Raw genomic sequence first — 18,841 nt, 5'->3', positions numbered from 1 at the left:
AACCACACCCTCCTCCCATGAGGTATCATCATAATCGCGCCATGCTAGTTTTTTTTTTTTTTACAGCAATGTGTAAAAAAAAAAAAAAAAAAAAATTGGCATAGCGGCACTTATGAAAATACCTGGGGGGTGGAGTGGGGAGGGTGTGGTTGGCAAACAAATGAAGAAGACACGCATTATTTGTGTAAATGTACAGTCTTCTATAACATCACTTTAAAAGATCACAGGATAAGTTCACATGGCAGTGATAGCATGATAGCATTAGTTAGTAGTAGTAAAATTTGAGAAATATCTTTGGTTTGAAGTGGTTAAATTCTTACGTCCACAGAAGAGCAAATAAAGTAAATAAGGGGGTTGATAATTGTCATAAAAATTTTTCCTGTTGTTTAACTTTGAGAAAAGAAAGACTTCATAGACTTACGAATTAAGAAGAGACTGATAATTTATTTTCTAAGTCCACATGGAAAAATGAATTTAAATAGTATGGAGGGAGTTTGTTCAGTCATGTGATAAAATAGCTAAGTGTTCTTAATTAAACACTGAAGTAGATTACTAAAGAAGGTTTTAACGTTCCGACTTCAAACCATAGTATAGAGAGAATAGAATGGTTTTACTTTTAAACTCTGATCTGTCTAGAGGTAAGAGTTTGAATCAGAAATGAGTATCTGTCTTTTTGTTTGACACTTATCTTATTTTATTGTTTTTTAAGTAGTATGCTAAAACAGACCTATAAAAAAAATAAAGCAAACCCTTTGCCATCCGATTCTCACTCATTAGGTTATTGTTTATTAGAATCGCAGGGTAGGGTTAGTGGTTTTACAGTTTGGAAAAGATCACTGGCTGTTTCCCCAGCTTGAGCTCCCCACCTCCATTCTGACCCCAGTTGCCATCAAGTCGACTCCAATGCATGGCAACCCCATGTGTGTCAGAGTAGAACGATACTCCATAGGGTTTTCGGTTACTGATTTTTCAAAAGTAAATTGCTGGCCCTTCTGAGGTGCCTTTGTGTGGACTTGAACCTCCAGCCTTTCAGTTTTTAGGCATGCACATTAACCATTTGCAACTCCTCACTTTTTGTGGCATTTTATTGGCTTATATGTTTTTATTTCTGGATGCAAGTCTTTTTCAAGTGATGAGGCAATACATATAGCCTAGCTAAAGCTTTCACTAGCTTTATCCCATAATCACTTCATAAAGCTCTTTCTACTGGTCTGAAGAGTTTAGGGAAAATAAATGAAAACTGGATTTAGAGTCACAATGCCATCCTCTTTTGCTTGGTTGGAGAAGGCACAAATTCAGAAATTGAATATAAGATAGGCTTTGAATAAAGAAAATGAAATTTTGGCAAAATGCAATATGATGGAGCAGTATCTTAAAATTTGACCAAAAAGTCAAAAGTGCATCATGCCTGCAACTTACTCTCAGATGTTTCAGAAAGATTTATATATGTATAGATAGATAGGTAGATAGATATGGAGAGAATGAATAACAAAGCAAGTGTAGTAAAATGCTAACATTTGGGGAAATTGATTGGAGGGTGTACAAGATTTCTTTGTACTCTTTTAGCAATTTCAAGACAAATTATTTCAAAATAAAAATTTTTTTAAAAATACTCTGTTATCTTGGTATCACTTCTTGTCCGCTTCCTCATTTCTGTTTCTGTCTTCTTTAGTCAATGAAGCCTTTTGCATTTTGCTTTGTTTCTTGTCTCCTTTTCCTTCCCTTTTTTTGGATGATTCTAGTGTCTTCAAGGGTAACACTTTCAGCACCCAAATTCCTTGATTTTCTCCACTCTAAGTACCTTCATCATCAGTCTGTTTCATCAGCCCATTCCTAGATAGACACATCTTGGACTTTGTCTTTAGCTATTGCTCATTTCAGAAAGTTGCACTTTCTAACTGTAACATCTTGCCATCTTAGTACAAGAAATGTCTCTTGGTCCTTAAATCTTTTCCTTCTCCTCTGTACTCCTCCCTGTTCTTCTCTTCTTATACTCAGCTTTTTCATTACTTCACCCAACTCAGCCAAAACCAAAAGTGACCACCATTGAATCGATTCCAACTCATAGCGACCCTGTTGGACAGAGTAGAATTGCCCCACAGGGTTTCCAAGGCTATAATCTTTATGGAAGCAGACTGCCACATCTTTCTCTACAGAGCAGCTGGTGGGTTCAAACGGCCAACCTTTCAGTTAACAGTTGAGCACTTAACCACTGTGCCACCACAGCTTCTTCACCCAACTCAAACTATTTGATGATTCACTACTTAGTATATTTCTGCTTGTCCTTTTTTGGAACAAGTGCTTTTGTGAAATCTTTTCAGTCTTCCAGTTGAGCATCAGATTGCCTATTGTATTATGTATTTGGTCTTTATAGCCCTATCATAGTCCTTATTACATTATATTCAAATCCTTAGATGTGTTTGCCTTCCTTGCTGTATTATAGAATCCTTGAAGGGAGAGACTCATTGTATTCCCAGGCTCTTTCACAGGGCATATCACACTGTAGATTCTCCATAAATGAATATTAAGATAATTAATTAGAGGGATCAGACTTTTTGTACAAATGATTGGATTCTGATGTAGGATAGCACAGTGTGACAGAGAGGAAAAGCATTGAGAGCATTCAGAGGATTGAAGCAATAAATTGCTGAAATCATATTTGCCACAATAGTTTAAAAAAATGATAGATTAACATTTGTCCTCGTTGGTTGGAAAATAAAAAGGCAGATAGGAAGTAAATTGTTGTAAATCAGCCTTGTTTACACTAAAGTAAAATTAAATTTTCAACACAAGAGTATGGATAGTCTGGTCCGCATAGCAGGCTCAGAATGGTGAACACTTTATTAGGAATCTAGAAACTTTAACTACAGAGCAAGATTAGAAACATGCAGATATAATCAGAGCCAAATCACGCAGAGTACAGTCTTTAAAAATATTAAACATGATGAATTTAGAAGCATGTCAGAACTTGATGGGTTTATTTTAATAATACTTCATGGTGTTATAATTACTAAGATCCAGGAGAGATCAGCAAAACAGTCCTCTTACGGGAAAGCTCCCACATCTACTCTAAGAGTTTGGAGAAGATAGCAGTCGTAGGTGAAATAGCCATGGTTTACCAAGAAGTGAAGGGATCACAAAATTTGACTTTAGGTAAAAACAAATACGAAAGAGAACTAGAAAACAAATAGATAGCAAGTGTATTTGTCCGGGATTGGGTGAAGTAAACACCAGGAGTTAGGAATAAAAAGCTGAAAGGAGCAAGATGATCTTGACTGGGAAATATAGAGGTAAAAACAAGGGAGAAAGCATAGATAATGCTAAATTTAGTCTCAGAAACAGGTTAAAGAGTCTGAAGCACTTGATGTAATGTTGTTATGGATACTTGGAGGCTTTTATAGCTGATAGTACTCCATGGATCATCCTTTCCTGAGATGAAACATCTTCCATACCTCATAAACAAGTGTAGGCCTTGATAATGGTTTTCAGTGTTCCTGGGGGTAATTTTTGTTGTTTTGATATTGCTTTTCTTTTATTTGAATTATGTTAGTGTTAGAAAGCATGGCCTATTAATGATAAAGAGATACTCCTTCATGTTCACTTACAGAATTCCCTCATTCAGATTTTGGGGGTCCTATTTACTAATAAGGAAACCCTGGTGGTATAGTGGTTAAGAGTTCAGCTGATAACCATAAGTTCGAATCCACCAGGCGCTCCTTGGAAACCGTGTGTGGCAGTTCTACTCTGTCCTATAGGGTCTCTGTGAATCAGAATCGACTCAACAGCAATGGGTTTTTTGTTATTTACTAATACAAGTAGCCCTGGTGGCACAGTGGTTAAGTGCTCAGCTGCTAACCAGAAGGTCAGCAGTTTGAACCCAACAGCCACTGCATGGGAGAAAGATGTGGCAGTCTGCTTTCTTAAAGATTTACAGCCTTGGAGATCCTATAGGACAGTTCTACTGTGTCCTGTCGGGTCACTACAAGTAAGAATCGACTCAACAGCAACAGGTTTGGTTTTTTGGTTTTGTTTACTAGTACCAGCCTATTCTGGAACAATAGCATGGTGAACATCTAAAGTAAACCAAGTAAGAGTTTTGAAATGTCAAGAACTAACCAGTAATATTTCTGTACCGATAATTGTTAAAGATTAAGTCAAAACAGAATGTAGAAAGTTCTTATATACCTCTCAGTACATAATTAATAGCACATTTTCTCTTTCCCTTACACAAGATGAAGTCAAGAATTATTTACCAAAAACAAGTGATTTCTACTGTAGCTTCCAGCCAGCAGAAAGAACAATGTCCAGGACTTGGAGTTTAATCCTGACTTTACCTATACCTGGAGCCCTGGTGGCTCAGTAGTTAAAAGCTATGGGTGCTAACCAAAAGTTTGAATCCACCTGTTGCTGCTTGGAAACTCTGTGGGGCAGTTCTGCTCTGTCCTGTAGGGTCGCTATGAGTCGGAATTGACTCGACAACAATGGGTTTTTTTGGCATACTTAATTCCAAGGACCCCTGGTGGTGCAGTGGTTAAGCACTCGGCTGCTAACTGAAGGTTGGCGGTTCAAATCTACCAGCTGCTCTGCAGGAGAAAGATGTGGCAGTCCGCTTCCATAATGATTTACAGCTTTGAGAACCCTAAGGGACAGTTCTACTCTGTCCTAAGGGTTGCTGTTAATCAGAATCAGGCTTAGTTTTGGGGACACCTAGTTCCAGCTTATATTCAACCAAAGAATTTCTCATTAAAGAATGCATACTTTGTGAGAGGTACTGTGTTAGTTATCTAGTGCTGCTGTGACAGAAATGCCACAAGTGAATGGCTTTAACAAAGAGAAATTTATTTCCCCACAGTAAAGTTGGCTGAAAGTCCAAACGCAGGGCGTCAGCTCCAGTGGAAGGCTCTGTCTCTCTGTCAGCCTTCTCATCAGTATTCCCCTGGACTAGGAGCTTCTTCACACAGGGACCCCGGGTCCAAAGGACGCGCTCTGCTCCTGGCACTGCTTTCTTAGTGGTATGAGGTTCCCCTGTCTCTCTGCTCACTTCTCTCTTTTATATCTCAAGAGATTGCCTCAGGATGCAATCCAATCTTGTAGATTGAGTCCTGCCTTACTAAAACAACTGCAGCCCATCCTCCTTCATTAACATCATAGAGGCAGCATTTACAACACATAGGAAAATCACACAATACCAGGAATCATGGCCAGCCAAATTGATAACACATATTTTTTGGGGGACATAATTCAGTCCATGACAGGTTCCTTATTTAGAAGTGTCATTTCTTTGGAAACCATGGTTGCGTAGTGGTTAAAAGCTATGACTGCTAACCAAAAGATTGGCAGTACAAATCCACCAGGAGGTCCTTGGAAACCCTATGGGGCAGTTCTAGTCTGTCCTGTAGGGTCCCTCTGAGTTGGAATCAACTTGACGGCAATGGGTTTGGGTTTTTTTCCCCTTTATTTCTTTTATTCTAAAACTACTTTCTTCATTCTGCCTCAAAAGGATTTTGTTTGGCAGGTTGGAGAAGCCATCCACAACAACCAGGTGAGGTTCATCTACCCTTTAAAGTTTAAGAATTACTTCTGCTGAAAATAATAAAGTACTAGTTAAAATTAGTATTTATGTCTGTTGATCTGATATACCAGCAAGAGTTTGGTGTGCGTGTGTGTGTGCGTGTGTGTGTGCGTGTGCGTGTGTGTGTGTGAGACTGTGATTTTCTCCCAAAAACTTCACTATAACATTAATTATGTAGTATTCCTCTGAAATGGCTATTACTTACTATCGGTAGCTTAAAATAATTTTTATGAGCTAACCACGTATTATTGAAATAGAGTCTTTGCTGTATAATACATGTCTGATAAAATAAAGGTTAGAAATAATTCTCCTTATATTGTATCCATTATAATATGACAGTAATGATTACAAAAATAATAGCTAACATTTGTTGATGTGCCAGACACTAGACTAAGTACTTTGCATGTGTGACAGATACTAGGCCAAGAATTTGGCATGCAGTAACCCAGTCCTTGCAGCAACTCAAGGAAGTAAGTGCTATTCTCATTTTTCAGGTAACCAACTGAGTCATGAATAGGTTAAGTAACTTGCCCAAGGTAGCATAGCTTGGCAAAGTCAGAATTCTAACCCAGACAGTCCCATGCACATTATCACTTCTATAATCATTAACTTATTGTTTGTATTCTATTCTGAGAAATCTAGAAAAGAGAAGTAATCTAGAGGGGAAAAGAACCTTCTAAATCAATGGTTCCCAACCTTGGTTGTATATTGGAATCATCTGGAGAACTTAAAATTATTGACTGGATCCCACTTCCAGAGATTTTTATCTAATTAAGATAGGTGTAGTCTGGGCATCAGGATTTTTTAAAACTCTCTTAAGTTTTCTAACATGTAGCCCAGGTTGTGAGCCACTGTCTTAAATATCTGTTGACTGTGGAATTGGTAATATCAATTGCAAAACCCACAACTGTACATGCTTATCTGATTGCAGTAGGAGCAGGACTAGTATGTGTTTAAAGCTATAAAGAGCATTTATTTCCACAAAATATTAATTTGATTGAGTGATTTAATATGTAGCTATGGCTTCATGTATCTTTTTTCTTTTTAAATACAGATGTAGCACATAATTGTCTTGAACAAGAGACGAAAGGGAAAAATGAAAGTACAGAGCCAGATGAGCAACTGACTATGAATTCTGTGGAAAGTGCGCATCAGAAATCCAACGACTTAGTTAGTGAAGCCACATGTGAGGACACAGACCTCCCAGGGCAGAGATCAAGGAATTTTCAGATCATCAGCCCTGATCCAGATGATGAGACAGCTTCCTGCACTAGTGAAAAATCCAAGTAAGTGCTAGCAGCCTTACATTTAGAAAGTAAGAGTTTGCATTTGTTTCTTTTTGTGTAGGCTGAATTGACATATCATTAACTTATTAGAATTTGGGGAACTTGCCAGGGTTTTCTACTGTTTCCATTATATTGCTATAATGAGTTTAGATAGGTGAGTAAGAAAGCACAAGGTGAGTTTGAATGAAGGCCATGAGGTTTTATTAATTTCTTGTTGAATATTCTTTTCCGTGACCTTTCATTATGGATGTGCAAATTACTTCTAGATTGATGTAAATGTGATATCATTCATCAGAGTTTAAAAATTGGCATCCCCAGGACAAATTAAGCCAACGATGTGTTTCAATTTTGGTTAGCACAGTTTTTCTTTTAAATTAATTTGAATGCTTTTAGAAAGACCTGGTGCTCTTCTATTTTCCTTCCCTGTTATTTTACGTTCTGTAGCTTTTACCCATTTACCTTACCTACCCGTCCCATGAAGGGATTTGAATTTGTGACAGTTGGGACTTTTACCTATGGGATTAAGGTACTTTAATTATTAGTCATGTGCTTTGAAAATAGCAGATTTTAAAAATTTCAATAATTAATATAATTATATTTTCAGTCCAGACAAAGTCGTATTTTATACAATGCTATTTTAACAGAGTTTTGCATAGGAACAACTATTTTTATTTACTTTCAATTTATTCAGTTCTTTTTTCATCTATTTTTAATTAGTATAAAAATCTTAAAGTATGTATATTAATATGTTCCAACCTCTTAGCAATTAGTTAGGTTCTTATTGAACTGTAGTTTGGAGTACATTTTGTAGGATAGAGGCAGAGATGAATGAAGAGGGCATAAACATTCTATAACTAGATTGGAAAAATAAATAATAGAGTTTGAGCTAAAGCCAAATTATGTAATATCTAGCATGATTGCAACAGAAGATATACATGGTAGGTAGAGCTGCAGTGACTCTCCCAGGCCTTGCTGCTTTATTTATTCTTAGTAACTTTGAAATTAACCTACGCCTACAAATTTGATATAATGCCTTCAAAAAAACAACCTCTTTTCCTTACCTTTCCTCGTACTACCTGCTAACAAGCTGATAGGGTTCTCAAATAGCAGACAAAATGTCAAAAACAATTTTTGTTTTAATATACCCTTAGGTGTTACAGGAATAGGTTTTCTTTTTTAATGTTTTGATTTAATAATGAAAATATTATAATGTGCCAAGCAAATTGAAAAAGATCCTAAATACAGTTCCCATTATCAAAAAAAAGAAACATATCTAGAGTCCTAACTATAAAAAGAAATTGAATTAATATTCACAGCCCCTGAAACCTAAATTCTTTGTTTAGTATACTGAAGCCTGAGTCTCTCTATAGCATGACTACATGCTTCCCACAGGCTTAGTACTCTCAGTTTATAGATTAGTGTCTCTCTATGGAATTAATATATTTTTTCTTTTTATCCATATTTTCTTAACTGTACATAACAGGAGAAATTTAGGATTAGGTAACTTTCCATATTTATTGTGAGAAATAAATTTCTCCCATTTGAAGTATAAAATTTATAGATCCTGTGTAGTAGAAATCGTATGTATATGTTGTTCAATAATTTTCTCTATTTACAGCATTATGGAACATAGAAATAATGACTTGCATTGTGAATGTATGATTCCTTCTCAAGTTATTTCGGACTTAAACAAAGAGAAAACAATAGCATCTCTTCTAAAAGAATTGGACAGTCTCAGAGCAAGCAATAAAAAGGTAAAATGTAGACAGTCTGATAATTGTACAGTATACTTTTAGCCGTTGACTTGCTAAATTTGCTTTCTTGTCCCTTATAACTCAGTTTGATCGTGTACTCTAAGCTACAGGGTCGCTGTGAGTTGGAATCGACTCAGTGGCATCAGGTGGTTTTTTTTTTAAGACTTAACAGTAGCTTTATGTCACTTCCAGTTAATCTGTCGGGTATGGTTCAGTTGAAGGATTGGCTATGAAAAACTGTTTGGTTTCCTGCCTTAATGGCCTCTGATATCACTTCCTTCTTCATAAATCTATGGTGCCTTGGGTAGGTACCTCAAAAAAAGAAAAAAAAATTCATTCCCATTTTACTGTATACTTCTTTCAGAATTATGGGGAATGAAAAATATAATGCATTGATCTCATGTTAACTTCTTCACTTTTTCTATTTTTTATTAGTATCTGTACCGTGTATTTCACCTCAGTAATATTATGTAATTAAATTTTAAAGTGGCAAGAGGTGGTAATTATTGTCCTTTACCTTGTGTTATCTTATTTTGTTTCATTTTGTCTAATCCAATTCAGGTTTGTCATACCATGTTTTATCTCCTTTCCTGGATCTTTTTCTACATACATTCGTTTGAGCCTAACTACCTTTCATGTTCATTTACTATATCTTTTTTTTTTCTTTTTTTAACCTCTACTTACTTTTCTGATTTTTTCTGATTTTAATACTCTAGTTATTTGGCTGAATCAAACCAAAGCATAATGTTAGTAATGTTGAGCTATCTGATGGAAAACAACACAAATGACTGAAGCCTAGAGAGGAATTAAAAAAAAAAAAGTTGGAGGGATTCTGTGTGAGAGCATGAGATATTTTCTGTTCTTTCATTGAGCAGTTATTTATTACATGGATATTATGAGTCAGGTGCCAGTGCCAATTTAAATGGGATATGATGGAATAGCATTCTCAAAGGAAGATTTATATCAGATATTAAGATTATTATCTTAATTAACTTTGTTTCAAAATATTGAATTCACTAAGCGAAGATGTAAAGCTGTGCTGTCCATTATTTTATTAGGATAGTCTCTTCCAAGTCTTTTGCTTTAAAGCAAAAGAATTGATGAGGTAGCTCTTTGTTGTAGTTATTTTTAATAATAATATTGTTCGTCTTAATTTCAGTTGCCTACACACACAGAAATTCAATGCATATTAAAATGTTTTTGTAATTTCTTTATCAATCCAGATAATTTTTACTTTATAAAATACTTAGAACCTTAAAATACTTTTCTTTTTTGGGGGAGTTATGTATTTAGGCCGTAAAATATAACAGTTTAGGAAAGAAATAGTTTTCCTTTGGAATTCATTATGTTTGTACAGGATATTTGTCAGGTAAAACTCTATTTTCTTCAATGTGTCAATGTGTTTCAGCTTCAAGAAAAACTGACTAAAGAAGATAAGGAACAAAGAAAACTAAAGCTTAAGCTGGAACTGCAAGAGAAAGCAACAGAAGCTAAAATTGCTGAAAAGACTGCAGGTATAATAGATTAGTATTAACATATGGCCTTAAGAATCACGCACAAGGTTCTTATATGATGTGGCTTGGTGACTACTAGCTTATTTGCCGAGGGAGGGGATGATCTTTCCCTCTCTCTCTCTCTTTTTTTTTTTTTTGGCTGCTTAGAATATAGGTGGCTTTAACATCCTGGTACTGGTATTAGTGAGAGCTTTACCTGTATTCATACTGATTTGGGCATTAAATGCATTGTTAACACCATGTCAATCCAATCACAAAAAGGTTGTTTGTTTTGTTGGAAGGGCCTGAACAAACAAGGGGAAATAATGATTACCAGTGCCTCTACCTTTCAACCAGCAGTTCAAATACGACTTATTGTTTTAGCTCACTGAGAGGAAATACTTCTCCTTTGTATAAAGATAGTCATATATTCATTGCCAGTGGAAACCTACATTTGATTCAAAAATCTGTTTTGTGCAATTAATAAATTTTCATCTGATGATGTGGATGATGATAGAGATCATATTTTCCCTGAGAAGCTTAAACTGAAAGGTTGCCAAACTTTAAGGTTATAAATGGCTGCCTTAAATATGTTTTGGAGTATATCTTTACTCAGGTCTTTTCAAGGAGAAGTTTTTTTAACGTATCTGAGATATGTTGCAGTTATGACCAGATGATTCTCAATATCTATGATCTCTCTATATATGTAACTTTGACTCTCTTCCTCACACTGTTTTAGTGTGATAAGGAAATAGAAATTTCAAATAATAAGATATTAGGATTCAGAGGCATTTTAGAGACCACTTCTGTTAACACTTATATCAATTGAAATGATTTAAGAAACAATTATATTTTGTGACTAGTCTGAGATTATAATCATACTTTATAAGCCACTTAACCTCATTCCATATATGAAAGAATTCTGATATTTTACATAAGTGATATAATTAAGATGTATAGCCTATCTTCAAAATATTACTATGGAAAATAGAACTAAACATCATAATGAAAATATAACTAAGATGACCATAAATACTCCAGCTGAATACCAAATGTTTGCTTTTCTGTTAATGTTAAACTACCATAATTTTTTTTTCTTTTTTAGGGGGGAAATAGGAGAATTACATATTTTAAAGAAAACTAAACAGTATGTTGAAAATTAATAATTCAGATATAAATTTAGAACAATTTGAAAGTTTCTTGGCTTTTTATAGCTAATTGCTAGGATGGTGTCACAGGAAATACATTTGTTTTTAGTTGTTTGCGTAGTAATTTAACTTTGAGTATGTTTTATAGAAGTAATTTCATAAAATTTGGTCCCTCATGATTTACTGAAAATCATAAATTAATATGTTTGCATAGTTCCTTTATCTTTTGGAGGGAAAACTCATTAAGTGATAATATTTACTCTTAAACTTTTCTGTAATACAGCTAAACATATTCTTCAAATATTTATTGATAGACATATATTTAACGGTTCTTTTTGACTAAATAATTTGAATCATGCGTACATAAAAGGGAAAGTATGATCATAAAACTGATTTTTCTGATTCTTCTTCTTAAAATATTTCTCATGAATGACAAAATATTATCTTAGTAGATGTTAAATGTTTGAAAGATGTTTAGTATGTTTTTATAGTCTTCTAAACATATGTCTGTAGTTTTTAAAGGAAAGTATTGACTAAAATATGAGATATTACAGGGAAATAGGAACCAATGGTTTATATACAAGGATATTCATCTCAGTATTAGTTATAAAAGCAAGAGAACTAAAAATAATCTAACATATACCCACCTGTTGCCATCAAGTCGATTCCGACAGCGACCCTGTAAGACAGAGTAGAACTGCCCCCATGGAGTTTCCAGGGCTGTAAATATTTATGGAAGCTGACTGCCACACCTTTGTCCTGTGGAGCAGCTGGTGGGTTCAAACCAAAACCTTTCTGTTAGCAGCCGAGTGCTTAACCACTGTGCCACCATAGTTAAATAACTTAATACATTTAGGCTATGAGATATCTTGCAATAATTAAAAAGCATTTCTGAAGAATATTTGATGATATGAGAAGATATTCATGACTCAATATTAAGTGAAAGAAATGGAGGAAAACTGTATTTATAAAACGTTGTTTTAAAAAGCATGTATATACATATGTATTTATAAAATGAGAAGCAAATTTTGGTAGTCATTAAGTAGAGGTATGAGTGTCTTAGGAGTCCCTAGGTGGCACAAACAGTTAAGCACTTGAATAGTAACTGAAAGGTTGGCGGTTTGAGCCTACCAAGTGGCGCTGCGGAAGAAAGCCCTGAACATCACAGCCTTGAAAACTCTATGGAGTGCAGTTCTACTCTGCATACATGGGGTCACCGTGTGTTAAAATAAGCTTGATAGCAGCCAGTTTAGATTTTTTTGGTTTTGTTAATGTCTTAACAGTTTTCTGCCCTTTTCAAAAAAGTTTTATACAATGAGCATGAATTAGATTTTAGAAACAGAAAAAGTAAACATTACTTTTAAAGATGCGATCTTGTTTTTGTTTTATTTGTTCTCTAATCTTCGTATAAGGAGCCAAGGTGGCGCAAGGGTTGAGCACTTGACTACTAACAGAAAGATTGGTGGTTCAAACCCACTCAGCAGCTCCACAGCAGAAAGAACTGGCAGTTTGCTTCCATAAAGATCACAGCCAAGAAAACCCCATGGGGCAATCCTGTTCTGTCACATGGGATTGCTATGAGTTGGAACTGACTTGTTGGCACCCAGCAACAACAATAACAATGTTAATATAGGAGTTCCCAGGTAGTGTAAATGAATAAGCACTCAGCTACTCTCATGAATTGAATTGTGTCCCCCAAAAATATGTGTATCAATTTGCCTCGGCCATGATGCCCAGTATTGTGTGATTGTCCACCATTTTTCTTGGGTGTTGTAAATCCTATCACTATGAGATGGATTAGTGGCAGTTATATTGATGAGATCTACAAGATTAGATTGTGTCTTAAGCCAATCTTTTTTGAAATATAAAGGAGATAAACAGAGAGACCAGGGGACCTCATACCACCAAGAAAGCAGCAACGGGAGCAGAGCTCATCCTTTGGACTCAGGGTTCCTACATGGAGAAGCTCCTCGACCAGGGGAAGATTGATGACAAGGACCTTCCTCCAGAGCCGACAGAGAAAGCCTTCCCCTAGAGCTGATGCCCTGAATTTGGACTTCTAGCTTACTAGACTGTGAGAAAATAAATTTCTCTTTGTTAAAGTCATCCACTTTTGGTATTTCTATTATAGCAGTACTAGACAACCAAGACAGCTACTAACCAAAAGGTTGGCAGTTCAAATCTACCCAGAGGAGCCTTGGAAGAAAGGCCTGGTGCTCTACTTCCAAAAGATCACAGCCATTGAAAACCATTTGGAGTGTAGTTCTACTCTGACGCACATGGGGTCGCCATGAGTTGGAATAGACTCAGCGGCAACTGGTTTTAATCTTCATATAATTCCTGTAATAGGTTTGAAACACAAAGACCACATAAACCAAAGTTTATGAAATCCATAGGATGGCCATGATCAAGTCTTGCCATTTTACCCATGCCATTTTTCTTGTCTGTCAAATATCCTTCTTATTTATTTTTATCTTTGTGTGTGTTATGTTACTTGCATTATGTGTATACTAGTTCATCTTGTCTTCCTACCTGATTGTATAATTTATAAGAATCTAGTATAATCAGACCGTATACAACAAGAGGTACCCAATTCAGAGAGGCAGTTTGAAGCAATGGAAAGACCAAAAGCCTTGGACTCAGATTGACCCGTTTAAATCACAACTTTGACACTGTTATAGATTGAGTTATGTCCACTCCAAAATGTGCGTCTACTTGGCTAGGCCATGATTCCCAGTATTGTTGTGATTGTCCACTATTTTGTGATCTGATGAGATTTTCCTATATGTTGTAAATCCTTCCTCTAAGATGTTAATGAGATGGGATTAGCAGCAGTCATGTTAATGAGGCAGGACTCAACCTACAAGATTAGGTTCTGTTTTAAGTCAATCTCTTTTGGAATATAAAGGAAAGAAGCGAGTAGAGAGACATAGGGACCTCATACTACCAAGAAGCAAGGGCCAGGAAAATGGCACATCCTTTGGACTCAAGGTCCTTGTGCTGAAAAAGCTCCTTGACTAGGGAAGGTTGATGACAAGGACTTCCCTCACATCCAACACAGAGAGAAAACATTCCCCTGGAATTGGCACCCTGAATGGGACTTCTAGCCTCGTAGACTGTGAGAGAATAAATTTCTCTTTGTTAAAGCCATCCACTTGTGGTATTTCCATTATAGCAGCACTAGATAACTAAGACAGACACTAACATTGACTGTGTGCCTTTGGACAAGTTAGCATCTCCAAGCCTATTTTCCCCAATGTAAAATGTAAATATTATTTACTAATTTATAAAGTTATTTTAAGGATGAGAGATAATATATTTAAGTACCTAGTATATACCTTCAGCAAAATTTTACTTGCGTGTGATATTAATGATATTGTTCGATAATTTCCTCATTCAGTTGGATCACCTTTCTTGGGAATGGGCATAAATATGGATCTCTTCAAGTCGGTTGGCCAGGTAGCTGTCTTCCAAATTTCTTGGCATAGATGAGTGAGCACTTCCAGTGCTGCGTCTGTTTGTTGAAACGTCTCAATTGATATTCCATCAATTCCTGGAGCCTTGTTTTTCGCCAGTGCCTTCCATGCAGCTTGGACTTTGACTTCAGTACCATCGGTTCTTGATCATATGCTGCCTCCTGAAATGGTTGAATGTTGACATATTCTTTTTGGTATAATGACTTTGTGTATTCCTTCCATCTTCTTTTGATGCTTCCTGCGTCGTTTAATATTTTCCCCTATAGAATCCTTCACTGTTGCAACTCAAGGCTTGAATTTTTTCTTCAGTTCTTTCAGCTTGAGAAATGCTGAGCATGTTCTTCCTTTTTGCTTTTCTATCTCCAGCTCTTTGTACATGTCATTATAATACTTTACTTTGTCTTCTCGAGTCGTCCTTTGAAATCTTCTGTTCAGTTCTTTCACTTCATCATTTCTTCCTTTCGCTTTAGCTACTCGACATTCAAGAGCAAGTTTCAGAGTCTCTTCTGACATCCATTTTGGTCTTTTCTTTCTTTCTTGTCTTTTTAATGACCTCTTGCTTTCTTGATGTATGATGTCCTTGATGCCATCTACAACTTGTCTGGTCTTTGGTCATTAGTGTTCAATGCATCAAATCTCTTCTTGTGATGGTCTCTAAATTCAGGTGGGATATACTCAAGGTCATACTTTGGCCCTCGTGGACTTGTTCTAATTTTCTTCAGTTTCAATTTGAACTTGCATATGAGCAATTGATGTTCTGTTCTGCAGTTGGCCCCTGGCCTTGTTCTGATTGATGATATTGAGCTTTTCCAGTATCATTAATATCACACACAAGCAAAATTTTGCTGAAGATCATTCAAAAGTAGCTGCAGCAGTATATCGAAAAGGAACTCCCAGAAATTCAGGCCAGATTCAGAAGAGGATGTGGAACAAGGGATATCATTGCTGATGTCAGATGGATCCTGGCTGAAAGCAGAGAATACCAGAAAGATGTTTACCTGTGTTTTATTGACTATGCAGAGGCATTCAGCTGTGTGGATCATAACAAATTATGGATAACGTTGCGAAGAATGGGAATTCCAGAACATTTAATTGTGCTCACAAGAAGCCTGTACACAGATAAAGAGGCAGTCGTTTGAACAGAACAAGGGGATACTGCGTGGTTTAAAGTCAGTAAAGGTGTGTGTGAGAGTTGTATCTTTTCACCATACCTATTCAATCTGTATGCTGAGCAAATAATCCGAGAAGCTGGACTCTATGAAGAAGAACGGGGCATTAAGATTGGAGGAAGATGCATTAACAACCTGCATTATGCAGATTACACAACCTTGTTTGCTGAAAGTGAAGAGGTCTTGAAGCACTTACTGATGAAGATCAAAGGCCACAGCCTTCAGTATGGATTACACCTCAACATTAAGAAAACAAAAATCCTTACAACTGGACCAATAAGCAACATCACAATAAATGGAGAAAAGACTGAAGTTGTCAAGGATTTCATTTTACTTAGATCCACAATCAACAACCATGGAAGCAGTAGTTAAGAAATCAAAAGATGCATTGCTGCAAAAGACCTCTTTAAAGTGTTGAAAAGCAAAGATGTCACCTTGAAGACTAAGGTGCTCCTGACTCAAGCCATGATACATCAGTCACCTCATATGCATGCGAAAGCTGAACAATGAATAAGGAAGACTGAAGAAGAATTGACGCCTTTGAATTGTGGTGTTGACGAAGAATATTGAATATACCATGGACTACCAAAAGAATGAACAAATCTGTCTTGGAAGAAGTATGACCAGAATGCTCCTTAAAAGCAAGGATGGCGAGATTACGTCTTGCATACTTTGGGCATGTTATCAGGAGGGATCAGTCCCTGGAGTCGGACATCATGCTTGGTAAAGTAGAGGGTCAGTGCAAAAGAGGAGGACTTTCAATGAGATGGATTGACACAGTGGCTGCAACAGTAGGCTCATGCATAACATCAATTGTGAGGATGCCACAGGACCAGGCGGCGTTTAGTTCTGTGGTACATAGGGTGGCTATGAGTTGGAACCGACTCGACGGCACCTAACAACAACAACACTATATAACTGGTACTTAGTAAGTTGTAGCTAATATTAATATTATTTTATTAGTGTTACTCTTATGATATTCTTAAACCTTCATTAATGTTTTGCCAGCAACCTTGAAAAGATTTTTATTCTGTTTAGATTTTAATTAAAAATTAGTGATTTACTGTTAATAGATTTTAAAAGGAAAATAAACTGTAAAAGTAGAAGGAACAAAGGGATGATGAGGAAATTTCTTAGTGGTAATGCCTTTTACTAAAATATGAATCTGAAATGAAGGAAATGATATACAAAGGACTTGGGCTTTAATTCACTGTGTACCCATGATAACCTTCATGTAGACTATTATAATAGTCTTTTAAGCCTGTTGACTTTACTTCCCTGATGGTTTTACATAATGTTACCACTGTCATTGTAATGTAATCTTATTGGGAGTTTGGAATTCAGTTGTGTCCTCTATCGTTAAAATCTCAGATGGTTGGCCCTTTTACCTTCCTCTCCTTATCTTATGGCATAGTGGTTAAGAGTTAAGGCTGCTAACCAAAAGGTCAGCAGTTCAAATGCATCAGGCAGTTCTTGGAAACTCTATGAGGCAGTTCTGTTCTGTCCTGTAGGGTCACTGCAGGTCGGAACAAACTCGATGGCAATGGGTTTTTTATTCGGTTTCGCTGTCTTACATCACCATCATCCTCATCTTCATCATCACCATAGATACTGTTTATCAGTACTTAATATTTTATAGGAACTATGCTGACTTTTTTGCAAATCAACCAAGAATTATTAATTAGGGAACTGTTATATACTAGGAGCCCTGGTGGCACAGTGGTTAAATAATATGGCTGCTAACCACAAGGTCAGCAGTTCGAATCCACGAGCTGCTCCTTGGAAACCCTATGGGGCAGTTCTACTCTGTCTGTAGAGTCGCTATGGGTCGAAATCGACTCCACAGCAGCAGGTTTCATGTTTTTGGTTTTGGTTATATACTAGGCACTGGGATAGGCACTGAATATACTTTAGCAAATAAGACATATTTGGGATTTCAAGTGTTTGACTATAGTCACTTCTCAATCATAATGCACTGGTATAATACACTAAAACAAAAAACCAAACCTGTTGCCATCGAGTTGATTCCAACTCATAGTCACCCTGTAGGACAGAGTAGAACTGCCCCATGGGTGTTCCAAGGCTGTAATCTTTATGGAAAGAGACTGCCACATCTTTCTCCCACACTGGATTTGAACCACCAGCCTTTTGGTTAGCAGCCAAGGGCTTAACCAGCACCAGCATAGCTCCTTGTATAATCCACTAGATAGGGATCAAAGCTCAGAGTTTGGACTGTGACCTTTGTTCTAAGCTTTTCACCATTTATTGTGTGTAAGTGACCACCTCACCAAGCCTTAGTTAAAACCTACTTTATGAGTTGCTGTGACGTTTTAGTGAGATAATGTTTAGGAAGTGCTTAACCTTTAGTAGGCACTCAATAAATGGTAATTATGTTGTTCAGATGTTGATGATGTGTCACCTTTTTTTCTTAGACTTCTTCATCTAATAGGGAACATATTCAGTGTGTTCCTAATAGTTGTTTAGTTATATAAATACTATCCTGTAGTTATTTAAGTGGAGCCCTGGTAGCACAGTAGTTAAGAGCTCAGCTGCTAACCAAAAGGTAGGGAGTTTAATCCACCAGCTGCTCCTTGGAAACCCTGTAGGACCCTACTCTGTCCTACAGGGTCCTCTGAGTCTGTAGCGACTCAATGGCAATGAGTTTGGTTTTGTTTTTGGTATCCTTAATTAAAGGAGCCCTGGTGGCACAGTGGTTAAAGCGTTCAACTGCTAACCAAAAGGTCAGCAGTTTGAAATCACCAGAGACTCCACGAGAGAAAAATATGGCAGTCTGCTTCTGTAAAGGTTTATGGCTTTGAAAATCCTGTGTGGTCAGTATAAGTTCAAATTGACTTGATGGCAGTGGGTATAGTTATTTATATTTGATTATATTTCACAAAGAATTGATTTGTGTATCTTTTTTATTTATTCATTTTTCTTCTT

The 18,841-nt window shown here is 36.4% G+C and overlaps 1 protein-coding gene across 1 annotated transcript in view; it reads left to right on the top strand.

Annotated features, from left to right (window-relative positions):
• MIPOL1 (mirror-image polydactyly 1) overlaps positions 1-18,841 on the top strand; it is a 354,221-nt gene that overhangs the window by 19,062 nt on the left and 316,318 nt on the right. Inside the window, exons 3-5 of the mRNA XM_004376497.1 lie at positions 6,627-6,858; positions 8,477-8,612; positions 10,021-10,126. Coding sequence (XP_004376554.1) covers positions 6,627-6,858; positions 8,477-8,612; positions 10,021-10,126 — 474 coding nt within the window. The remainder of the gene's footprint in view (positions 1-6,626; positions 6,859-8,476; positions 8,613-10,020; positions 10,127-18,841) is intronic.

The sequence above is a fragment of the Trichechus manatus genome, unplaced genomic scaffold, assembly GCF_000243295.1.
Source record: "Trichechus manatus latirostris isolate Lorelei unplaced genomic scaffold, TriManLat1.0 scaffold00043, whole genome shotgun sequence".
In the NCBI taxonomy this organism is placed as follows: Eukaryota; Metazoa; Chordata; class Mammalia; order Sirenia; family Trichechidae; genus Trichechus; species Trichechus manatus.
The sequence above is the reverse complement of the archived record's forward strand: the minus strand, read 5'-3'. Positions and strand labels throughout refer to the sequence as shown.